The following is a 19240-nucleotide window of genomic DNA, read 5'->3' as shown; positions in this document are numbered from 1 at the left end:
TAGGGAATCTGGGTTTTGTCCTTGTTTTTAAAAATTGTGATTACAAAAAATTGTAAAATATACCTCACATAACATTTTGCATCTTAACCATTTTTAAGTGTATAGTTCAGTAGAATATATTTACATAGTTGTGTAAACAGTCTCCAGAAATTACCAAAATTTATCTTGCAAAAATTAGTCTGTACCCACTAAATAACAGTTCCCATTTCTTCTCTCCCAGCCACTGGCGAGCAGCATCAGACTTGATTTGTATGAATTTTACTACTCTGGGTATCTCTCCTAATGCATTCATAAAGTATTATTTCACTTAGCATAATATCCTCAAGTTTCACCCATATTGCGGCATATGTCAGAATTTCCATTCTTTCAAAGGCTGATTTAATATTCCCTTGTATGAATACACCACATTTTGTTTTTCCATTCATCTGTTGATGGGCACTTGAGTTGCTTCTTGCCTTTTGGGTATTGTGGATAATGCTGTTCTGAACATGTACAGCTATCTCTTTGGGACCCTGCTTTCAGTTCTTTTAGATATATCCCCAGAAGTGGGATTGCTGGATCATTGCATTGCCCTCATTTTGAAAACCATATAGACAGCAGCCACATTCCTAGGGATCTCTCTTCTGTAGCTTATTCCATTTGTCCCTCAACTGGAGATGACAAGGTGGGGATTAACAGAGTGTGGTAATGGGTTTAGGTGCAGACGTGGTTTTTGTTTTATTTTGCTTTGTTTTTTAACAGTAACTGCCTCAGAGGTAGGAAGTTAGTGAAAGGCCTAATAGAATTAGATCATGTAGGATTATGTATTTGATTTTAAAAAGTCTTTTAGGAAAAATGTTATTTATAACAACTGTTGGGAATATTTCTGCTCACTGTTTGTGAATGCCTTCTTAAGAAGAAAGCCTTTTCTGTTTTAGGTTAATACAAAAGCTGAACCAGCAGACGATATTGCAAGTTTCCTGTGGCAACTGGCATTGCTTGGCTCTTGCAGCTGGTAATGTAACATTGAAATGTATGCTAATGTTATGTTAATTTGGGAACCATTTCTCTTCGCATTTGTGTGGGGTGTCATCTACCCGGGCACCTTTAACTCACTGGTTAGGGTCTATGCACTCCTGTTGGACAATGGCATTTCTCAGCCTTTGTGCAGCTCATACGTTTTTCAGGGTGTGGACAGTGAAGAAGGTGGTCATCATTGCTCTCTTGGGTGAGAAGGTGGCAGGACTGAACCTCAGTGCTCTTGAACATATGGAAGATTGGTTTTTCTTAGCTATAGTCGCTCTCAAGTGACATTCCACTATCAAGCTCCCAAATTAGTGAAAAGAAGGGAGTTAGGGAAACCTAAGCTGGCAAATAATACTTTATTCCATGTTGGAATAAATTTGAGGGGAAATCTGGACCAGCACGTCGTGCTCGATGCTCCTTGAGATCGTCCAGGTCGAAGCTGGACTCCTGAGCCCTGGGTTTCATGATCTTGGTGTGGTTAGAACTAGTTCAGCTCCCTTACTGGATGTAAGCCTGGTAATTGGCCTATTCACCACTGAATTGACTTAAACATTTAATTTAATTTAATTTAATTTTTTCTTTTCTTTGTATAAATGTTAGTAACCTTTGAAGGGCAGTAAGACTCAGTTTACCTCTCTGTTGTAATGGCAAATGGGGTTTTGGTTTTGGCAGTCTTCATAGCATGAAGTGTCTCTGTCCCTTGCCCTCAGGAGGGTTTGGTAGGTTGAGGGGGAGTAACTAACAAATTTTTCTACTGGGTAACTAGATTGTTCTAATGAGGTTATTTTTGTGAATGGAATTTGTATCATGTCTGGTAATACCAGTTATCCTGTTTTTATTTTAGATGGTCAGTTCTTCACATGGGGAAAGAACAGCCATGGGCAGCTGGGCCTGGGGAAGGAGTTCCCCTCCCAAGCCAGCCCACAGAGGGTGAGGTCCCTGGAGGGCATCCCCCTGGCTCAGGTGGCTGCAGGAGGAGCTCACAGCTTTGCCCTGTCTCTCTCAGGAGCAGTTTTTGGCTGGGGGATGAATAATGCAGGGCAGCTGGGGCTCAGTGATGAAGAAGGTAAGTAAGCTATATGTACCTCTTTAGTTCAAACGCACATTCATTTGTTTAAGACATGCTTCTTGAGCATCTGCTGTGTGCTGGCCCCATGTTAGGTTCTGAGGGTACAGCAGTGAACAACACAGGTAATACTGTTGACTTAATGGAGATTGCATGCTAGTGGTAGAAGTGTAGTATGTCAGTTGGGTGTATGTCAGTATGTCAGAGAGGAGAGTTTCCTGTTTTATATAAGGTTTCCAGAGAGGGCCTTTTTGATAAGATGTTTGAGCAGAGCCCCATAGGACGTCAGGTCGGAAAAAAGGGACATGTAGCTATCTGGGCAAAGAATGTTTCGGTCAAAGGAAACAGGGTGTGTAGAGCATCTAACGTGGGAAGATAGGTGGTGTATTCAAGAGTGGAATGAGTGAGGGGAAGAGCAGCAGAGCTGGAGGTCAGAGAGGTAGTGTAGGCCCAATGATGTAGGGCCATGGAAGGCAAAGGGAAGAGTTTGGCTTCCTTCAGTGAAAGGGGAAGACACCGAATGTTTTGAGGAGAAGAACGATCCAATTGAACTTTGGCTAGCGCAGGCCCCGGGGAGGCTGAAAGACCGTTTGGAGGCAGTGGGAATAAAGTTGGATTTGAATATACTGTGGTGGTGGGGCCACTTGGTTTTGCTCTTTGTTGGGTGTGTGGTTGAAGTAAAGACAGGAAAAGTGGAAGGATGAAGTTGCCATTTATGGAATGAGGGAAACTGTGTGTGTGTTGGGGGTGGTGAGTGGACAGTGTTGGGGAGTGTGGGGAACCCCGAGTTAGGTTGTAGATGTATCAAAAGTGAGATGTCTGTTAGATATCCAAGCGGATGTGCAGGCAGGAAGCTGAATGTGTGGGTCAGGAATCCAGGGGGACCCAAAATTCATGCTAAGATAATTGTGTATATTTCATCTCAAAGACAAATAGTAGTGGAATTCTGATTTTTCTCTTATTTTAGATCGAGAGTCTCCTTGCCACGTGAAACTCTTACGAACGCAAAAAGTCGTCTATATCAGTTGTGGAGAAGAACACACGGCAGTCCTCACAAAGGTAGGGGACTCAGAGTGTTTTGGTTTGTTCTGTGATGCGTTGGTGTTAGGTATGGCACAGATGATGGTCATTACTTGATTAGTTTTGACAGTGTCTTTTAGAGTAGTGATGGTGTTTAAAAATAGTTCACTATAACCTTAAAATATAGTATATAGCAACATTCTGTGTTCCTTTAAAACAATTTAAATATGTGAAAAATACAGAGCAATGACTTAATGTCTTAAAATTATCAACCTCTTTTTTCTAAACTGTCATGTGCAGAGAGAATGGAAATTTATTTTTATGTTGAACAAATACTGTTATAGATTCACTTCAATGAAATGCCTTAGCATTCGTTCAAGTACAGCTGTTAAAAACATAGCTAACTTACCCAGGAGTTTGTGGAGCATAGAATTTCTCATGTACGAACGATTGTGCAAAATCATCTCCTTTCGCCTAGCTCTGTTTCTCCTCATTCTGTTCTGCTTCTCAGCACATCACTGTGCTTCTAAACAACCTTCAGAATTTACAGATGGTACGTGGTCCCTTCAGCAGTGCTGTCTTTGTTCCATAAACATGTAGTCTTAATTTCTTTTTTTTATTATTTTTCTACTTACTGAACATTCCAGAGAGGGCATTTTGCTGAAGGATCAAGTGAAGGTCGTGTTCTTGTACAGACTGTGTGATACAAGTCTCGCATATAGGGGCTTTTGGAGGAGTGTACTCAAACTCAGAGATACAATGCGGTCATTGCCATGTTTGTTCCTTGTTAGAGTGGAGGGGTGTTTACCTTTGGTGCCGGTTCCTGTGGGCAACTCGGACATGATTCCATGAATGATGAGGTTAATCCAAGAAGAGTTCTGGAGCTGATGGGCAGTGAAGTAACGCAGATTGCTTGTGGCAGGTGAGTGCCCTGGAGAGCTTCCTAGTGTCTGTAAGACCTAGAAATGAAGCTTGTCTTTGTAGTGACAGAGTGTGTGGTTAGACCCAATCACTAGCATTTTTAAAAAAGATTTTATTTAGGAGGGAGAGAGAGAGAGAATGAGCAGGGGGAAGGGCAGAGGGAGAAGCAGGCTCCCCGCTGAGCAGGGAGCCCGAGGTGGGGCTCCATCCCAGGACCCCAGGATCACGACCTAAGCTGAAGGCACTAAGTCACCCAGGTGCCCCTCTATCCACTAGCAATTTAAGAGATCTTAACTGCATACACAGGAACGTTTAGAGAAAGTCTGATCTGAGCAGAGTGTGGCAAGGACAGGTTTTAGATGAGTGGAGCAAGATGGGGACGTGAGACTAGCAGAATGGGAAGAAGACCACGAAGAAAGGAAAGTGAGAGAGCCTCAAAGAACTTTTTGGAAATTTTGCCTGGTCTACCCTGCTTCTTCCCTGTCATCTCAAAGGCCTAATGCAGCAGGCCCTTCAGCCTTTTCCAAGTCTTGCCATCCTCCATATTGCCTAGAGTCTCAGAGATTATGGACAGCCAGGCGCTACAAAAACAGTCACAAGTCAGTGTGGGGTGGGATTTCTAGGGGGCACCCGTAGGCATTGCTGTGCTCACATGTGGGGGTTAAAAGTCAGTCTGAATGTATATCCCTAGCAGTAGAAACTATGCTGATAAGGGAATTTACTTTTCCCCAGACAACACACCCTAGCCTTCGTGCCTTCTTCTGGACTCATCTATGCATTTGGTTGTGGAGCAAGAGGTCAATTAGGAACGGGACACACTTGTAATGTTAAGTGCCCATCCCCTGTGAAAGGTTACTGGGCTGCTCATAGTGGCCAGCTTTCAGCCAGAGCCGGTAAGAGTGATTTTCATTGGAATGTAATGGTATTTTAAATGATAACAAAGAATTGTTTATAGAACACATATCTATATTTTACCTTGGAGTCTTCTGGAGGAAATGAGTATGAGATCTTTTCTTTTAACATTGATCAACAATTATTTGAGTAGTCACTACACATGAGGTTCTATAATTGACATCCTAGAGATCTCAATTGAGATTAAGCAAAAAAAAAAAAAAATGTTATTTTGGCCTTAAGGACCTTGGAAGTGGTGTATAAATTTTATTTATTATTATTGCTGATAATGGAAGTTAATGTTTATTGAATGCTTAACCAAGCTCCATTACTTATGCTAAGCACTGAAAACAACCTTAAGAATTAGTGGTTATTATTTCTATGTTGGAGATGAGGAAACTGAGTCTTAAGGAGGTTAAGTAACTTGCCCAACATCACATAGATTCTGGGGGCAGGAATTAAACCCAGGTCTGCCTCATTCTAGAGCCTGTGCTCTTAATGCTTGTGCTGTGTTACTTTCCCTTTACTTTTGCTATTCTGATCATAACATGACATGATTTCTTTTTATGCCATTGTTTTCTTCTCTTAAAAAATAGTTAAATAACACGTGTCCATTTCATTGGAAATCAGAATAAGGAAGTCAGTCACTCAGTATAAATGACTTGAAATAATAAATCCAGCTGCTGACAAGAAGCTGGAGAGTCATTAAAAAGAAGTAATTTAATAATAATCTTGATTTTGAAGACTATAAAGTGACTTATGGCTTGAGTAGGATTTTTTTTTAAACAATAACTACCATAAATTTCCTGCTGGATTGTAAGAAACTTAAATGCAGGGACTGAGTCTTCTTTGTAAATCTGGCATACAGCACAAGGCCTGGCACAGACTTCTCAGTCAAGAGAGATTTATGGAATGTATATCTGAGCATCTAAAAATGTAGTGGAACTTAAAATATAAAATAAATAAGGTTTGGTTTTGATGATGTTCAAGAATGGCTAGGTGTCCTCTTCTCTGTAATTTGTGAATTTCTTTTATGCCAAGGCATTACAGACATGCCAGGAATGCACGTATGTGAGAAATACAGCAATTTCATAAACTCAGGTGTTGTACAGGTTAATTTGAAATCACAAATTTTTGAAGTTTAATTAGAACCTAACTTATGTGATCATAAATTTGTGTTTGGATGTTTGCCAACATGATTCTATAACATATAAGTAGGTAAATTTCAATTCATTATGTACATGCTGTGGTTTTAGGACCCTTCATGGTAATGTGGGAGCACAGAGGAAGGCATCAAGGAGTATTCCGGTTAGAGGAAGTTTGAGCTGTGTCTGATTTGGAGTTAGCCAGGTAGAGGACTGTGAGGGAGTGGGCAGTGGTGAGTACCACAGAATCACACGATTGCAGGAGCACTGTCGCAGCTGTGCTCTAGGAGGCGCCCTTGTGGAAAGTCCAGTGTGCACTGGGGGTGGTGGAAGGAAAAGATGCACAGACAGGGAGTCGTGTGGTATATTCGGAATGAAAGCAATGTGGTGGGATTGGAGGGTCACCGTGGATACAGCATGATGGGAGATAACGCAGGGAGTAGGAAACGAGGTCCTTATATGACAAGCTGCATCCTAAGGGGCTAAAGCACACTACACTTGGATGTTGAATTATTTCTTAGGCACGTTACTGGTGATATTAGTGACTGTTTTAAATTTCACATCAGTGGCTGGAAAGATTAAAAAGAAAAATGGAAACCACCTCAGGGTTAGCTGGCAGTTGGGGAGGGGGCGGGGGTAGAGTCGGAGGGGAGGATACCATTTTGTACTTTTATTTTTAATGGAAGTAGAAACAGTTTGGGCACAGAGCCAGGAGAGAAGGTTTCTTCTCTGACATAAATAAAATGGATGGGAAACCAGTCTGAAGCATATTTTGGAATATTAGAAAAGGGGATCAAGGAAAAAGCTTAATTATTGAAAAATATGGTGTTGAAATTTTTTTGACAGATCGCTTTAAATATCATATTGTTAAGCAGATCTTCTCTGGAGGAGACCAAACTTTTGTACTTTGCTCCAAATATGAGGTAAAAAATTCTTTCGACTATTATTTTGGGGGTGGAATAATGATGAACCAGTATTTATTTTAATAAATAATAACATGAGAGCAATATGACTCTTTGTTTCTACCAGCTTTATCTTATTAAGGTAAGCCTACTGAGCCTTGAAGATGTTCTCCATTTTACTTCCTTGAAGTGCCAGTAATTTTTCTGGTATATTCATCATAGAGTTCTAATTCATAATTTAAAATTATTTGTTTATGTCTACATTTGTTCCAAAAGATATTTAAGGAGGCCTAGAGAATTTGTACTTACTTTGGCATTATTTGACATTCCCTTTCTTCCTCATTAGGTAGCAACAAATGCTGGGTACTTGAGAACTTACTGGGTTTGTTTGATGTGACAGAGTATATACTAAATATAAAAGAGATGACACAATATTCAAATATCCTTTATTATTTATCATCTGCTCATAGCACCACACTAAAATTTCACATTGTCTCCTGCGTCATTGTAGTGGCTAAGTCAGGAAGAATGATGTTCTGGTATCTTTCAGGGTTGAAAGTAGAGGAGAATATGGTCCACGTGTTTGTGACAGAGCTGTAATCCCTTCCCTCCTCCTGGACAAGGGAAATCATTCTGAAACCTGGGACACAGAATTGTTTTCTTTTTTTCTTCTTTTTTATAATAATTTTTTATTATGTTATGTTATTCACCATACAGTATATCCTCAGTTTTTGATGTAATGTTCCATGATTCATTAGTTGCGTATAACACCCAGTGCACCATGCAATATGTGCCCTCCTTACTACCTATCACCGGCCTATCCCAGTCCCCCAACCCCCTCCCCTCTGAAGCCCTCAGTTTGTTTCCCAGAGTCCATAGTCTCTCGTGGTTCATTCCCCCTTCTGTTTACCCCCCCTTCATTCTTCCCTTCCTTCGCCTACCGATCTTCCTGCTATTTCTTATGGTCCATAAATGAGTGAAACCATATGATAATTGTCTTTCTCTGCTTGACTTATGTCACTTAGCATAATCTCCTCCAGTCTCGCCCTCCACTCCCTTCCTTGCTTTTGTGCTCCCCACACCACCCCTCCCCTCCCTCTTCTTCCCCTCCCTTCCCTTTCTCTCCCCACCGCCTCGCCCACTCACTTTTACTCAACCAGCAGGTAGGGAGGACCAACCATATATGGCACATGGGTCCTTACCCTCTTGCGGAAGGGCAGGGAAGGGCTGTTCGTGGTGATAGAGGAATCAGAATTGGTTGGGAAGAAAATAGGAGCTATAGGGACAAGGGGTCCCCCTGGGTCCTGGAAATTCTCCCCATTCGTCTGATACTCTGCCATCTTTAAATACACAATGTACTTGCCTTCTAGTCAGTGTGATTCTGTGATTTGGTAGAAGAGGTTGTGCTGGAGCTGGAGGCTGCAGGCTGGACAGTGGAAACTGACAACTAGATATTTTCCAGGTCAGGAGCCTGGAAAAGGTTCTGTTTAGTGCTGCCATCTGGGGAGATTTGGAACTGCTGCTTGAGACCTATTTTAGGCCCATCTTCAGTGCTTCACAGAGAAATCTTGAGGAAAACCAAGATTATTTTTCCTTTCTTCAAAACGCCAGTGAAGTGAGATATAAAAAGCGCTGGATCTCCGCAGGATAGTAACTTTTTGTCCATAAGTAGAGTTTGAAGTTTTCATTTCCCTAAGAAGTTGACTTGAATAATATTATCCAGTTTTAATTTTTTTGTGAAAGCCAATGTAAAACTCAGTTTTGCTAGTTTTATAAATATGGTGTCTGATCTAGGTGGTTGGATTCGCAATTTATTGTAGTTAGCACTGTTGGGACTGGAAAACAGAACATTGATGAAAGGGATATAGAATAATGTCAGAGAACTAGGGCAGTTAAACACCTGGTGAGAGTGGCATGCATTAAAAATGTAAGATAACAAAAAGGAAACTAAAAACAGACCCTCACTTAGGAAGGTATTGCTCTTTCTCTTTAAACCTAAAGCCAGTACGTGTTTATTTATGCCGTTAAGCAGAGATATTTGTTTAGATACAGAGACTGATCAAATCATGTGCTTACCCCGTTAGCATAACACTTGAAGAATCACTTAAGGACCTAAGAGAAAGCATCTGTATTGTGACAGGCTCCATTTTTGTAAATGCAACTCATTCAACTAATGCCAGGTCTGAGGTAGAAGAAGGGAGGAGGGGAGTTGTGTACAGATACGGCTTTGCTACACTGGATTCCACGTGTTGGCAATTTAGTGAGTGCAAAGCATAGCCCCCCCTTTTCCTTTCATGTTGTTTGCTGGATAGGATTGAAGAGGGACTGTGCTTGTGATGTTAGGGGTGTGTGTGTGTGTGTGTGTGTGTGTGTGTGTGTGTGTGTTTGCGTGTGTTTGCATGCACATGCCTGCAAGCCTACTAGGTGACATAATTCTCTTTTTCCCCAACAGTTATTCTCAACCTTGGTTGCCCATTGAAATCACCTAGGGGCTTTAAAAAAAAAAAAAAAAAAAAACCACTGATGTCTCTAGAGATTCCGATTTAATTGGTGAAGATTTTGAAAGCTCTGGTGATCCAAATTTGGGAAACAACTGACCCTAGATCCAAAAAAAAAAAAAAAAAAAAAAAGTTTTTGGCCTGTATATAATTAGAAGGCATGGAAAATTGGTAACTTTTCTTGGATCTTTAAGTGATTCTGAGGTTGTACTTCATTCAAGTCACCTGTAGTTTATTGGACATACGAGGAAGAATGAGAAAACAGTTCCATGTTTATATTTTGTTGTAAGTATGTGTTAGAGTCTGTTCAGCTACCCCTGTGAGTGGAGAGAGTAATGAAAATGTAAAGTGGTTTTAAGACCAGGGTGAAGAGGCAGGCTTGTTTGTATGTGCTCAGGTGTCCGCTTTGTCCTGTGATTTTCCTGTGTCACTCAAGATGACTTTTGTTCTCTCATAAATGTCTGTGGCCATTTTAGTAAAGTAATGATCAAGACCTATTGGCAAGCATCTCCAATTTGTTATTTGTTACATGCCCCCTTCCTTTCCGCTTATTATGATATCTTAACTCGCAACTATGGGGAAGTAACCAAGAAAATTTACTTTGGAAGTTGTGTTTTTGTGTGTCAGTACAAAGGAGGAAAAAACAATCATCTTATGAATTGATGGATGAATGGTTTAATATAATTTTTTCTCTCTTTTCTAATGACAATTATAGGGGGTATAAAGCACTTTCAACTTTTTCTTAGTTCTGGATCAAAACAGGATTTGGGAAGTATCAGTTGAATAAGATACATTTTAGAAGATAAAAGTGCTTATATTTTTTTAGCTCTCTCTGAATAAAGAAAGGATGTATAACGTTGTGCAGCTTTGGGAATTTTCAAGGCCATTATTGGTATGTCCTTTCTGCCACCTTTCTTAAAAATGTGTAACTATATACGTGGAACGAGAAATTAAGAGGCATTAAGTTTTCATAGATTGTTTGCAATATACACTATAACTGAATTTTTTTTAATCTGTTTTGTCAGAGTTGGGTGAATAGTTAATGGCAAACGATTAATACCTTAAAAGCCTTGATGTTACAGTGATTCAAAGCAGAGGGGGAAGACGTGTGGAAAAGCCATATTGGGGTTGTTTCTCTGGTGAACAGTCTGCGACTGAGGTTTATGTTGAGAAAGCTGTTTGGGGTAGCATGCTCTAGAAGGGCGTCTATTTAGGGATGAAGCAGGCAGGGTTGGGCAGGGGGAAAAACTGTGGGTCAGTGTAACAGAGGCCTCAGCCAATGTCCTTGGGAGCTCTGAAGTTGGGACAGCTCTTCACCAGTCCTGGGTGGAGGCAAGGGGGCATACCTCTCCCTGCTACCAGATGTTGAAGGGGTGAACCCATAGCCCCGGAAATTCTAGAGAGCAGCCCAGCTGGGAGCTTTCAGGAGCTGACACTTAGCAGCTGAGGGAGTGAAGAGGGGGATGTGGGCAGTGCACCCCAGCTCCTGTGAAACCCAAAATGGAGAATATGTTAGCAGAAAGAGAAAAGTTCTATCATACGTAATTTCTCTTTTTTACTGTTCTGTTTAATCCTCCAGAATTCTTCCCCTGCTGTTGACTTCAGGACGATGAACCAAGCACATTACACCAGTTTAATAAATGATGAAACCATAGCAGTTTGGAGACAAAAACTCTCAGAACACAACAATGCAAATACAATCAAGTATGTGGCTGCTTGTTTTCATCTTATTTTTTCCAGAGTGTATTGGAATGTTCTAGCTTAGTGATTTTCCTTACTTCCATATTGAGGTGGTAAATATACACGGAGTGTTTTATTTTAGGGAATCATTTTTTTTTTGGTACATATTTCTTGAGGATTTGGTGTCCTTAGCCACAGATAACATAATAGGTTGTTCCCCCCATTCTCTCAGAGTGTGTCCCTTAAACTTCCTTGTTCAGATTTTAAAAATCCTACCGATGAAGGAATGAGTTGGCCTTTCTGCTAAAAAAAAAAAAAAACAGTATTACTGTTGTTTACCCCCAAGAGTTTCTTCATATGCATATCCCAAAGCATCCCAAAAGTAAGATGGCTGTTATCTTACCTAATCTTGAAAAATTTCTAGCAGTTTCACATTCAAAATGATAAGCTGAGATGGTAATTTAATGTCAAGTTGAGAAAATAAAGTAAAAAGGCTTGAGGCCTTTTATCAAGTTTATTTTAAAGGAGAATTTTGTCCTGCACATTTTTATGCATTTTCATTGACTTTCCTTAGCATTTCCATTTTTCTGCAGAATCTAATATTTGGGAATGAGTGAATCACACTCTGTGTCCTCACTGTTATATACTGAAATGCCTATAATACATCTTGCTTTATGACATAGATTATAGTACGGCAAATGGCCAGGGCCCTAAACTTTGGGGTGCAACAGGGGATCATTGGGAATGCCTTCCAGCAGCTCATGTCCTCAGAATTTCTCTAACCTTAGGTGGCTGTAATGGAGAATTCGGGCTGGGAGGATGTAGGGGTGAGAGAAGGGGACTAAGACTCATCGTGGGAGGGGTGGGGGGCTTTCCCTTTGGTGGGGCCTTGACAGTTTAATGATTCTCTGTTTTCTTATTTATAGAATGAGGGGATGGAAAAAATGATCTCTTGAGAACTTTTTTTTTTTTTTTTAAAGATTTTATTTATTTGACATAGAGAGACCCAGTGAGAAAGGGAACACAAGCAGGGGGAGTGGGAGAGGAAGAAGCAGGCTTCCCGCTGAGCAGGGAACCCAATGTGGCGCTTGATCCCAGGACCCTGGGATCATGACCTGAGCCGAAGGCAGGCACTTAACGACTGAGCCACCCAGGCACCCTTCTAAAGAACTTTCTTGACCCAGATTCTAGCATTACCAGAAGTTACTGCAACCCCCTCCTTAACCACGTTTTTGTTGTATTCCTTTCCTTTTCCATATACTAACTGAGAGGGTCCAGGACTGTTCACACACGCTTTCTTTCTGGGTCCTCAGAAACTAGCTGTTTTCCCAGAACCTCTGTTATCCAGGTAGTAGGAGTAAACACTCATTTCACTTATTTTTAGTTTCTTTTTCAGACAGGAAACACAATGGAAGGAAATGGTTGTTCATTTATTATTTTGCAAAGACAATTTCTGTGTTTGGGACATAATAGCTCAGCTTTTCTTTTGTGATTATATGTTTGGAGATGAGCTGGGAGTATTTTAGATGGTTGGTGGTAGAGGAATGTTCAAGATCATCGTCAGGTACAAGAGTTGTTCTTTCAGTAGCTTTGGTACTTTTGATTTTAACATGACTTATGGAAAATTTAAGTACTTATCCATTTTGGGACACAATGTTTCTCCACAGCAAATGTATATTTTCTAAGAATTCATCTGGGTAAGAAAGCTGCTATTAATGAAATCCTGGAATAGATGACTAACCTGTTGTTGAGGCTTGAATAACCATTTCTTTGTAATTATTAAAGGCTTGCCTACCTTTTTCTTTCTGAGCAGTGGTGTTGTGCAGATCTTATCTTCTGCAGCGTGTTGGAATGGAAGTTTTCTTGAAAAAAAGTAAGTGATTTAGAATCTTAAAAAAATACCCGCATGTGATGCAAGTACTTAGTCAGCAAAAGCTGTGAAAGACTTCTGTTCTCTTTGATGGTGGTTGGCCTTAATTCAGTGGATAAGCTGATGATTTGTGCAAAAATTGGAATGCCTAATAATGATGAATGGGAGGATGTCAGGAAGGGCAATGCTGATTCATTCCTGGTTGGCAAGGAGCAGATTAGGAAAGAGAGAGACCATCCCAGAAAGAGTTGATGTAATCAATAGTAAGATTTCTTAGGGTATTCTAAAATGTTACCCCAACATGTATACTGTATTTGTTTTTAAATTCTTAATTCTTTAAGTAGTCTCCTCAGTTTCATTGGTTTGTTTTCCCATAGGCTTTTCTTTTCTCAAAAAGAGTGAGCTTAGGGGGACATTCCAAGGAAGCTTCAGGAGACCCTTGGACTTAGGTCTAGCTCAGCTCACCAGGAAATTACATTTGGGCTGAATTTCCAGGTAGTAAATAGTGTTTCTTTGCTTGGCCTTACCCCTTCTGCAAATATCCGCCCCCCCCCCGCCCCGGAACCTCATGCAGCAGAAGGCTCTTGTCATGGGTTTTGATCTGTGGTGATGCATCTCTCATTCCTTTTTTTGCCAGTGATCGGGTGAATGAAATCCCAAGAAGATTTAGAATTCAGTTCTGTGTGTGAATCCCACTCCCTCCCCCACCAAAAATTTATGTCCCTAACTGGATTGCAAGAGGTCACTTCAGAAACTCTCTTCAGTTACAGCTAGAGATTGCCAAGTCATTTACTTGTATCATTAGGGTAGCTGAAATGAGCTCATCCAGTTTATTCCAGATTTAATATTTAGCCTTTTTCTCCAGGGAAAAGTATTCTGGATTGTGGTCTTTTAGGACAGTGGTTTTCAGCCAAGCTGATTTATCTTCCAAGGGGACATTTAGCAATGACATTTTTTGGTTGTTCCAATGGGGGGCAGGTACCACTGGCATCTAGTGGGTAAAGACCAAGGATGCTGGGAAGCACCTCTCAATCCTATCTACCCAACAAAGAATTATTTGGCCCCAAAGTCAATAGCACCAAGGCTGAGAAGCCTTGTTCTAGAAGGATAGGTTTTTATGAAGGTTTGGAATGGCCAGATTTGTTAGGTTATTCATCTTTAGTTTCATAAATTCCATAGAGATGTGGGTAAAGCCTTTTTTTTTTTTTAAACTGACAACTGTGCTATTTCAGGACTCCTGCTTTTATGTAGCTAATGCAGAATGCCTCACAGGAAACAGTTAAAGTGAAGACCACTGTTACAAAGCATAGATACATTTAGATAAAATATTTTGTTTTTTCTTAACAGCATGGCAGAAAATACCTCTAAGCATACAGAAGGTTACATAAAGGACACCAGAATTAATTTCTGTGTTTGGGGTAGATTTATTTTTAGAGTAATAACAACAAAAGACCCAACAAACAAAGCCCAAGCATCTCTTTATTTGACCATTTAGGTTTCAATACATATAATTATGATTTTTTTTAATGTTAGAAACTCTACTTATGTTTTTATAAATTACAACATTGCTGTCAGATGGTGTTAAAGCTATCTGAATGTGTCCATTACTCATAAGTGGTAGCCTGTTTTGCAAATAGAGCGTTCTTTTGTAATTAATAGATGTGGTAACATTCAAGAGTAGGAATTTAAAAGAGATATTCTCTAAGTCTCTAAAAGGCTAATATTTTATTTAAGGGTAGGAAAAATGATTAGTTGCTAGGAAGTTAAAAACAGTAGCAGTGAAATTAGTCCTTGGGTGTATGTAATTGTATCCCTTGTGTAAACTTAGACATTAACTTTGTTGTAGATCTGATTTTTTTAAAAAAAAGTTATTAGGAAAGCTTGAAATGAGTTTGTGCTCCCTGCCGTTTGTTGATGAGCCGGCCAGTTTAGACAGAGCATGTGTTCTGCCCCTTGGCACGGCTCTGCATCTAGGTCAGCGTACTGCAGTTACGGAAGAAGGCAAAAGTACGAGAGTAAATCAGGGAAAGGATGCTCTGCTTATAAGTTTCAGGATAGCCTCAAACTGAAATGATGATCCTTGCTTGTACTTTGAATTGAAGGAAAAAAACTCTTGAAAATTTTAAGATCATCTTGAAGAAGGGGTTCTAGAGCTGGATTCTGTTGGGCTTTCTTGAAGTGAAGTGTTTTTATGCGGCTTGTCTGCTAGGTCAACTTTAAACCTGATCAGTAGGACAGACTATTTCGTTTCCCTCTTCTAATTCCTATCAGAGTAGTGTTTGCTTTGTTTTTCTTTTATTATACATTTTTAACATTTTTGTTTAGAATCGATGAACATTTTAAAACAAGTCCCAAAATCCCTGGGATTGACCTGAACTCAACGAGAGTGTTATTTGAGAAGTTGATGAGCTCTCAGCACTCCATGATTCTAGAACAGGTAAGTTCTTTACATTTACAGAGTATATTTTTAAAAATGCATTTTTGCACTGGACTAATTCATCTTTCAAGAGAAACAAGAGAGTAAGATAAGAAGGCAAAAAATCTTGTATTAATCTTAACTCTAAAATATTCACTTTGGGAATTTGACCTGCCTTTAACTTTCTTCTTAGATTAAGTCTTTCTAAGGAAATGCCCTTCCAGGGTAAGGTCTGCATGGGTGGGGATCTTTGGCTTTTCATTCCACTGATGTATTTCCTGAGCGCCCCCTGGGCCTGGCTCACGGTTGGCTCTCAGTGCATACTGTGTGAATGGGAGTTGAGAGTCTATCGAATAGCTTATGAATTAGATCTCACACATGTTAGAATTTCACAGTATTGTTTTCTCTCATACAGATCTTGAACAGCTTTGAAAGTTGCCTGATTCCTCAGTTGTCGAGTTCACCACCAGATGTTGAAGCCATGAGAATCTATTTAATACTACCCGAGTTCCCCCTGCTCCAGGATTCCAAGTATTACATAACGTTGACTATTCCCCTGGCCATGGCCATTCTGCGGCTGGATACAAACCCCAGCAAAGTATTAGGTGAATTTGCGAAACTCAGTACCAGTGGTTTTGTAGTTTTTACTGGTGTGACCACTGGCTCTCAGTGGGCTGATAGTCCGAGAATCTGTTTGATGCCATTTAATATGCTCAACATTCAAATCTTACCTTTCTTTGCTGCTGTCGTCTAACTGGCCATATTTGCATGATGAGCAAATCAAACCATTATTTAGGTTATTTGAAATGATTCATGCCGGACTAATCTTGATTTTTAAATATTCACAAGGTTAGATTATCCAACTTTACTTTTTTCACCTCCTACATTTGCTAGTAGTTAATAGCGCCTCAAAAATTAGTGTCCATCTGTTGCTCTTTCTCCTATACCTAATTTTAGGGGGTGGGAGTGATATGAACAGTTTGGTGTGATGCACAGGTCTCCAAAAGAGGAGAGGAAGAAAATGACCCAGTGGAGACTTACCAAATGTTTGTTCTGTTTTTCTTTTTTAGGACAGTTGAGTCCACACTGATTTTTGCAGGCCACGGACACTTTGCTGAGATAAGAACCTTCCGTTCCTCAGTGAATTGGAGAGTGTCTCTCATGGGAGTAGCGCCTGAGATGTTTTTATTAATCAAGTGCAGAAAGTCTGTCACCTGGCTTTTTCCCTTTTTTTTTTCCTGGTAAATTGTTTTTTAGGTGTTCATTGCAACTCAGTAACTTCTGCGTTCCATTGGGACTGGGATGTTACTTGAGTGTGTCTCCCCATGAGTAGAGAGACCTGTGTTCCTGAGGATGGAATCCGGGCTTTTCCATATTGCTTCCACCTTTGCAGAAGATATAAAAACCGAAATAATAATGAACGCACTAGAAATATGTTAGTCCTTCATTTTGCTTTTTTAAGATCAAAGCCCTTTGGGGCATATTTTTTCAGGTGTTCTAGTAGACTATGAGGTAGAGAGATGGCAGTCTCCGAAGGAGTATTACCTCACATTAAAGTTTTGCGTTTTTATTTTTATTTTTTCCAGGTAGGACTTCACAACGAGATCAGAGTTGTTCAGTTTTACACTTTGTTTTTAACTTCTAATTAAAGAAATTTAAATTTAAAAGAATATCCCAAAGTACAGAAAACACTACAGGTACCCATTCACACAAAGATTCATGATTATCGATATTTTGCCCTTTCAGTTTTCTATGTTCCCCCTACCAGCACCTTTTTATTTTTGCTGAAATATTTTTTAAAAATCATAGACATCATATCATTTCGTACTTTATTTCAGTATGGCTGAATTTACTTCTGACAATGTAGAAACCAATGCTATAGCCTTCTTGTCTGGTTATGAGAAAGCATAGTTTGGGGAGAAACAGAAATAGTAGTTTTCAACTAATGCTGCCTCTTGAAGGGAAGGCCTGGTTGCCATACTGGTGCTGTTTTCAGGGGCCTGTGGTCCTTTGCATCCCTGGTTCAGGAAGTAGGTGGGGACTGAGGCAGGGGCAGTAAGGATGAGGATGTCTGAATGCTCCTGCCCACAGCAGGTGCCTTGGCGTCTTGTCCTTACGGACCTTTGGAATTGACCTTTTAGCTTAGCTTTCTGAATGAGTCTTGGAGAAAAAAAATCAGATCGAGCATTACAAAAAAAGCTCTAGGGGTTCTTGTGCAGCTCCCGCTCTCTCCAGAAATGCTTTAATGGATTCTTTTTCAAGTCAGTTTTGGGAAACTGTATTTTAGACTAATGTTCATTTTCTAGCCGGAGCAGTTTTTAGCTGGTAGGCAGAAGACATAAATACTTGATCAGGGATACATGTTGAAATATATCTTTTCTTTCTTTCTAAAGATAACTGGTGGTCTCAGGTATGCCCAAAATATTTCATGAAGCTCGTAAACCTCTATAAAGGTGCAGTCGTTTATCTACTGAGAGGAAGAAAGACATTCTTAATTCCTGTACTGTTTAACAATTATGTGACAGCAGCTCTCAAGCTCCTGGAGAAGTTATATAAGGTGAGCAGAGAGGAGCCAGTGGGGAGAGGGGTGAATAGATGGTAGGCTCAAATGTCCTACTGAGGTTGTCCATGGGAAGCCCTTTTTCACTTGTCTTGGTTTTAATTTTCCTTATTTTGTTCTTCATCAGGTAAATCTCAAAGTGAAGCATGTGGAATATGATACATTTTACATTCCTGAGATTTCCAATCTTGTGGACATTCAGGAAGACTACCTCATGTGGTTCTTGCATCAAGCAGGCATGGTAAGAATTCACGTAAAGCAGATCTTAAAGATTTATTCTTTTCTCAGAGTACAAATAAGGACAAGAAGAGCACATCTGAGCCCCACATTTATCCTTGACTTCGGTGTTAATGTCACAATGTTTTGGCTGGCTTTGCATTCTTGGAACTTGGAAGTGCTCTGAGAAATCATAATGGTCAGTAAGGAGTCATAAATGGGTAGTCAGCCAGAATGGTGCAAATCTTAATTAGTTGCCAACATTTTAAAAATCAAGGTATCTAAAGTAGTCACAGTTGCAGAAGCAGAAAGTAGAGTAGTGGTTGCTGGGGCCTGAGGGAAGGGAAAGGGGGAGTTGTTTAGTAGTTACAGAACTTCAGTTTTGCAAGATGAAAAAGTTCTGGAGATCTGCCGTATAATAATGTAAATACAGTTAACACTACTGAATTGTACACCTAAAAATGGTAAAGATGGCAAACTTTATGTTACGTGTCTTTTACCACAAAAAAGGGCAAGATACATAAAATGAATTTTTAGCTTTTCTTGAAACTTGGAATATCTGGCAACATAACCTGTCCTCCCAGATGGTGCCGATTGGCTGGAGTTCAATAGTGTCTCTTTAGACGAGGCTTCTGTGTGCCACAGTGCCCACTGCCACTTGATTTTGACATCAAGGAAAGGATCATTGGCTAATTACCATCTTCTAATAGCTAGCTTACTTCAGTTTCTTATGTTGGCACCTGAACCCTATAGGCCACCTCTGATTTGGGGTTATGGGTGTGACGATGTCACCTCTCCCTGACCTAGCTGTCACCGTATGTTAGATAGCCCATCCAAGGGGATTCGGACTCCTGCCTGCCACCATGACTTGGCAAGAAGTGCTATCTCTGCAGGAGTTTTTAGGACCTCCCCTCTGTGGAGTATGTGTCAATTTGAGTTATGTCAGAAAACAGAATGCTGATTTGGTTCGTGTATTTAGTGAAGTCACGTGCGGCACGTACATTCGATGTGAGTCCTTGCCAGTGTAACAGATTTATCACCAACATTGAG

The 19240-nt window shown here is 40.2% G+C and overlaps 1 protein-coding gene across 6 annotated transcripts in view; it reads left to right on the top strand.

Moving 5' to 3' along the window:
- Nucleotides 1-19240, top strand: part of HERC3 (HECT and RLD domain containing E3 ubiquitin protein ligase 3) — a 124703-nt gene that overhangs the window by 63834 nt on the left and 41629 nt on the right. For 5 of the 6 annotated variants that reach the window (XM_040625445.1, XM_040625441.1, XM_040625443.1 and 2 more), the window contains exons 5-16: nt 918-994; nt 1850-2071; nt 3039-3130; nt 3883-4013; nt 4745-4905; nt 6895-6971; nt 11028-11152; nt 12942-13001; nt 15324-15435; nt 15830-16019; nt 17808-17971; nt 18102-18215. In XM_040625445.1, the coding sequence (XP_040481379.1) occupies nt 918-994; nt 1850-2071; nt 3039-3130; nt 3883-4013; nt 4745-4905; nt 6895-6971; nt 11028-11152; nt 12942-13001; nt 15324-15435; nt 15830-16019; nt 17808-17971; nt 18102-18215 (1525 nt within the window). Of the gene's footprint in view, nt 1-917; nt 995-1849; nt 2072-3038; nt 3131-3882; nt 4014-4744; nt 5129-6894; nt 6972-11027; nt 11153-12941; nt 13002-15323; nt 15436-15829; nt 16020-17807; nt 17972-18101; nt 18216-19240 lie in introns of those variants that run through there. The other variant, XM_040625446.1, reaches the window with a different exon arrangement.

The sequence above is a fragment of the Ursus maritimus genome, unplaced genomic scaffold (assembly GCF_017311325.1).
Source record: "Ursus maritimus isolate PB19 unplaced genomic scaffold, ASM1731132v1 scaffold_8, whole genome shotgun sequence".
Taxonomy (NCBI): domain Eukaryota; kingdom Metazoa; phylum Chordata; class Mammalia; order Carnivora; family Ursidae; genus Ursus; species Ursus maritimus.
Note: the sequence above shows the minus strand (reverse complement) of the source record. Positions and strands in the feature narration are given on the sequence as shown.